The sequence below is a fragment of the Sinocyclocheilus anshuiensis genome, unplaced genomic scaffold (genome assembly GCF_001515605.1).
Source record: "Sinocyclocheilus anshuiensis isolate Anshui unplaced genomic scaffold, SAMN03320099.WGS_v1.1 scaffold45, whole genome shotgun sequence".
NCBI lineage: Eukaryota > Metazoa > Chordata > Actinopteri > Cypriniformes > Cyprinidae > Sinocyclocheilus > Sinocyclocheilus anshuiensis.
Window position 1 is genome coordinate 595008 of NW_015536467.1, and position 6409 is coordinate 601416.

General features: G+C 34.3%; 1 protein-coding gene across 1 annotated transcript in view; it reads right to left on the reverse strand.

Moving 5' to 3' along the window:
- LOC107691923 (fumarylacetoacetase-like) overlaps positions 1-5865 on the reverse strand; it is a 24454-nt gene extending 18589 nt beyond the window's left edge. Inside the window, 6 exon segments of the mRNA XM_016490807.1 lie at positions 1300-1390; positions 3338-3387; positions 3826-3947; positions 5092-5202; positions 5651-5763; positions 5766-5865. Coding sequence (XP_016346293.1) covers positions 1300-1390; positions 3338-3387; positions 3826-3947; positions 5092-5202; positions 5651-5763; positions 5766-5814 — 536 coding nt within the window. The 5' untranslated portion in view covers positions 5815-5865.
- Between the last annotated feature and the right edge of the window lie 544 nt (positions 5866-6409).

Below are 6409 nucleotides of genomic sequence, written 5' to 3' on the forward strand. Positions count from 1 at the left end.
TGCATCCAAAATAAAAGTTTTTGTGTACATAATATATGTGTGTGTGCTGTGTGTATTTATTATGTATATATAAATAAACACTCATGCATGTATATATTTTAGAAAAATATGTTATGTTCATATATTAAGTATATTTATACACTGAACAAAATTATAAACGCAACACTTTTGTTTTTGCCCCCATTTGTCATGAGCTGAACTCAAAGATCTAAGACTTTTTCTATGTAATATATATATATATATATAAAGAAACAAACAATGAAAGAAAACAAATGAATATATAAATGAATTCCACTTAATGTTTAGAGTAAATACACATTGATTACCTTAATATTATGCATTTAGGCTTCCACATACAACTCTTAAAAATAGCAAATAATTTAACTATTTATAACAGAGGAATAAAAATATTAAGCATTTATCACATTAAAAAACAAAACAAAACATTGGTTCTCTACCTATTCACTCTGATGCCATTTCTTTACACCATATTATTTCAGATATGCTTTTAATGGAGGTGAAAGTTAATTTCACTATATCTTCCTCGACTTAACTCTTTCACTTCAGTTGAAATTCTTTGTAGAGAAAAGAGCAAAAAGTAAAAAGACTCTTCAAAAATGTGTTTAAAACAAAAAAAATAACAGCATGCAGGTTTGAAGCGACAGAGTAAATATTGACAGAATTTACACTTCTGGGTGAACTACACTTCAAATCCTACTCCAGAAATCACCCCGACCTCAAAAGCCCAGCTCAGGCCCACGGCTTCAAGCCCAATGTAAATCAACTATAGATTTTCCTCCAGACTAATTCTCATTCTTTCCTGAAGAAGTGTCACGCGTTTGGAAAGGCCCGCTGACAGATTGACTGAGCCGAGGGGAACTTCAGGTAGGCAAGCTGCCGAAATTAAATTTCAGAAAACGTCCCTCTTCCTTAGTTCTGTCTCCGGGTGAATGACTCCCTCTCTGGGCCTTGTAAGTGAAAATGTGACAAGAAATACAGTTCTGTTTCGGAGGGAAGAGTTATTGCTAAAAGACGTTTTTCACAGCGAGCTGGAAAATGCGCAGGTGCATTATTTAGCCTGACAGGCGTATGCTGGGAAAGAATAAAGCGAGTGTTTATGGGAATAACTTACAGGAATTTTGCTGGGTCTTTAAAACTCGTACGTATATGGTTAGTAACTCAAAAGATGAGTGAAATATGAAGTCAGCACAGGAGCCGGTGATGGTGTGTTTCGGCTGCACGCTTGCTTCGGATGTTAGTATTTAAGAGGGTAAGGAATATTAATAGGCTGTCACGTACCAGTTGGGCATCAAGGCATTTTCTTTTCCACGGAACATTATTCCAACGTTGGTGGCATGATCTCTCGATGAGTAAAAGTCTGTGTAGTCGCCTGTTGCAGAGAAGGGAGAATAAAAGATGATGGAAAAAAACGGGGGTTTAATGAGGAGTAAACACATGTCAAAAACCACAATTTGTCTTAACCCTCTGCGTCAGACTTCTGCTCAGGTTTATTCAGTTCTGTTTCTGGTGCACTACATTTAAAGAAACATCTCAACCAAAAATGAAAGTTCTGTCATCAGTAACTAATCCTCTCGCTTTGTGTGAGAAAATGAATTATACATTTATGACTGAAACTTCCATTTATTTTAGTTATTCACCGATAACCGCTACCTCCGCTGTTGCCCTCAAATCTCAATCGTAATTTTCAGTTTTTAATTGGTCATGTGACAGCTGATATCTAATGACATTTGGTATAAATTATGCAACATCTGACGCAATGTTTCTGTGATTTAAGAGGTCTGGAAGAGAGGTTTCATGGAAAAAGAAAGTAATACAGTGTTGGAATGAACAGACAAAATTAAAAAAAAGCAAATTATTTACATAAAAATAAATATATACACTACCAGTGAAAAGTTTGGAATAATTACCATTTTTATGTTTTTGAAATAAGTCTCTTCTGCTCATAAAGGTTGCATTTATTTGATTACAAATACAGTAAAAACAGTAATATTGTGAAATATTATTACAATTTAAATTTTCTATTTAAATATAGCAAACAAAAAAACATTATTAATCATTTAGCATAAATAATAATGATAATAACAGCCGCAAATCAGCATATTAGAATGATTTCTGAAGAATCGTGTGACACTGAAGACTGGAGTAATGATGCTGAAAATTCAGCTTTGCATCACAGGAATAAATTATATTTTAAAATATCCTCAAATAGAAAACAGTTATTTTAAATTGTAACAATATTTTAGTTTTTTATCAAATAAATGCAGCCTTGGTGAGCATAAAAGATTTCTTTCAAAAATATTAAAAAAATTAATTATTCAATTCACAATTAATTATTCTTCTTCTAGCGGCAGCTATCTGTCCTTATTTATTAATGAAGTGTGCTCATAACACAATTATATGCATAATTACATGCTAAAGAGCAAGAAAGACCGATCAATAATTATTATAATTATAATGATCATAAATAATTATAAAATATAAATAAGTATTGAAATATTTATCAATAAAAATAAATGCTAAAGTAACTGCATAAGTTAGTGAGGTAATTCACTGCTAACAAGATGAGGTTTTAATAAAAGCTGGCTGTCTATACAGTATAGAAATGTGTGTTTGTTTGATTGTTTGTTTTTAAATCAGTGCTACCCTACTAGAGAAAAATGGCTGTAGTGAAAAAAAACAAAAAAACATAGGAAAACATCAACACCCATAATGCAGAACAAAGAGAAGGCCGTAATCTTTCATGGCATGAGAGGGTTTCTGAATGGCTCTGACAGCGATAGTTAGTGAACAGTGCACTCTAGTGGTCTTTATGAAACAGAATCATGAGTTCTGTACTCTACAGGACAACTTTAAAGACACTAGTCAATTTCAGAGAGCATTGACTGCTTTAAAGACAACTTCAAAGTGTTGATGTATGTATTATTGACCAGTGCATGTTCTGCCAATGAAAAATGTTTGTCTTTATAATCTTTCATCAAAATGTAATAACCTGCTCGGCCACAGCTTTATATTTGGCAGACATCAGAGATCCCTCTTCACCGCCAGTCTTAATTCTGCTGTATAACACCACTTTTCATGATCCAATCAATTCCTTATGGATAAAATAATAATAAGTCCCGCTGTACATTTATTCTAGATGCATTTACTGTTTAATTCTGAAATATATTAGATGATGGAAGTTAAACTGTTGCAAAAGGCAATGTTAACTTTAAATCTATATTGAGGAAAAGAGTTGAAACATGAGTTGTATATGAAATATGGTCCTGTTATATGGAAATATGGAGTTTGAGGCTATGTGTTTGACTTTCACACTCACCGATCTCAGCTGGGAGATGCATCATTGCAGAACTCTGCTGAACAAATGCCCTGGAGATCACAAATCACACACACACACACACACACACACAAGATGCCATAATGAACTTTTCTTCAGCTTCCTGATTTTAATAAATAAATAAAACTTTTTGCAGCTTTCTGGTTTAAAATAAATTAATATTAATTAATAAATAAAATAATAATAATTAAAACATTCCTTCAGCTTTCTCTTTTAAATCGATAAATTAATGAACTAATTATATAAAATAATAACTAATAATAATATTATTACTGCATTAATTATTTTATTATTAATAAATAATAACAATAAATAATGATAAATAAAAAATGATAAATGCATAGTTGCATACTACTATTTAAAATGTTGCATATGTACTGTTCTATATATAGGCAGTATACAGCGCATACTTATGCAGTAATAAGTACACTAACGAAATTAAATATCCATATTGTATGAGGGACATTTACCGGCTTCTTAAACTGACATCATCACGCAGCATGGACTCGTCTGCAGCCAGAAGCATCTGGAGGCACTTTCTCGCTTCCTTCCAAGCATCATAACCCAGAGCCATAAAAGCATTGAGTGTGGGCTTTGATGAAGCAGAAAAAAAAAGCATAAGGATGCAAAAGAATCCATAATGTTTAATACAAAACTATATGGAGCCAGTGGCGGCTCGTCGGGGGAGGCAGGGGAGGCACAGCTTCCCCATAATTTTGAGGTGAAAATGTTGATAATGTACCAAGTACTTATGAGAAGCGATATTGAATATTTAATCGCCAACAGATTTACCAAGCTGTTATTCAAACAGTAACGTTATACAGGTGCATCTCAATAAATTAGAATGTCGTGGAAAAGTTCATTTATTTCAGTAATTTCAAATTCTTGAATCGATTTTGCTTGGCAATCCTCATAAGGCTGCGGTTCTCTCTGTTGGTTGTGCATCTTTTTCTTCCACATTTTTTCCTTCCACTCAACTTTCTGTTAACATGCTTGGATACAGCACTCTGTGAACAGCCATCTTCTTTGGCAATTAATGTTTGTGGTTTACCCTCCTTGTGAAGGGTGTCAATGATTGTTTTCTGGACAACTGTCAGATCAGCAGTCTTCCCCATGATTGTGTAGCCTAGTGAACCAAACTGAGAGACCATTTTGAAGGCTCAGGAAACCTTTGCAGGTGTTTTGAGTTGATTAGCTGATTGGCATGTCACCATATTCTAATTTGTTGAGATAGTGAATTGGTGGGTTTTTGTTAAATGTGAGCCAAAATCATCACAATTAAAAGAACCAAAGACTTAAACTACTTCAGTCTGTGTGCATTGAATTTATTTAATACACGAGTTTCACAATTTGAGTTGAATTACTGAAATAAATGAACTTTTCCACGACATTCTAATTTATTGAGATGCACCTGTATATACAAATTTAAGGAAGACAGCCTAAGCTGGATATAGGCTACAGCAGTCGGCTTAATTAAATGGCGCAACAGGCAGCTCTCTTTTAACAGACTTTTAAGAAGGGATGGATGTTTGCTTCAAGTGATAGGCCAGGTAAGTGAAGTTATATTATCTTGCTGTATGTATGTCGTTTTCTTTACGTTTTCTGACTAAAAGCAACCAAAAAGCCATTTTAAAGTGGTTAAGGAAATAATAATAATCGGCAGGGATCCCAGACCAATACAATTAGTGTGCCTCCTCTATTTTAAAACCCACGAGCCGCCACTGTATGGAGCTCACCTGTTCAAAAACATCCTGATGATGCACAAGAGCCGGTCCATTGAAAAGATGCTTGATAACACTGAGGTCCAAAATCTGGTCTCCAATGGCAACGCCAATTCTGTGCCTGGGCTGTTATATCCAAACATTGTATACAAGTTAAAAAGTATCTTGCTGAATTTAACATTTTGCATGGATTTCAGAATGTCTTTGGATTTCTTTTGCTTTTATGACAGATCATGTTCTCCAGCATGTTCCAAAAACTTTTTTTTATGTCTTTATATTGACTACTTTAAATACTATATGCTTTGTCAGTATTAGAAACGCTGACAGTCGTGCCAATAAAGCTTGGTTGTCAATAAAAGAGTTTACTTTAAATTCATGAATGCAGATTTTCAATGTCCATTCTGACCTTTGAAACCTTGTATCCACACAGAATTGCAGCGGAAGTATTAATATTCCGAGTAACATCATTTAGTCATTTTATAAAGCTAAACACGATCTTATTACATAACAAGACTTGAGTAATTCAGTTCAGACAAACATACTTTCATTCCCAGGAGTGAATAAAGTTACTCACATTATCCGGCATGGAGAAAACTCCGTAAGGCAAGTTGTGATAAGAAAAGTCACTTTTCTCCTCCACTTTTACGAAAGACATGTTGAAGTTGCAGTCGTACTCTGAGATACTCCTAGAGTGAACAGCAGCGCGAGTAACCTCTTCCAGATGTTCACTTGAGACATATGAAAGTTACCGCCTCACGTGTCGAAGCGGCGAGCCAATCAGAGACGCGCCCTTCTATCCTCCCTACGTCAAGATTACTTCGTCTATTCGACGTGACTCAGCAGAAAAGTACCAATCACAGAACGATACCCTAACGTTAGGGTATGGGTCCCATAACTTTAACTAATTCCTAATGTTCTAGGAACGTTTTGTGCACCCATAAACGTTTCTTTCTTCTTCTTTTTTTTTTTTTTGTTACAACCTAATAAAAACATTGTCTAACGATAATTTTTTGATGGACAAAACAGAATAATCATATTTTCCACACAGAATGGATGTTCTCCTTATTTCGTTTTTTAAATTCCTAACATCTTAAGAACGTTACTTTTAGGTTTACAAAAGCCAGGGGTAAGCTTAGTGTGAAAATTGATATTTGTTATTATCATTTACAGCACCTGTAAGGCAAAAACTGTTAGTTTTCCATATTTCACAATTTTCTGACATTAACTAAGCTCCAGTCAAAGGCTCCCCTTGAACATTATTTTTTTAAAAGCAATAAGCCCCAAGAAGCCGTGGTTTACAGTGAATTTATAACAGCTAAGGGGCGTTGTTAGG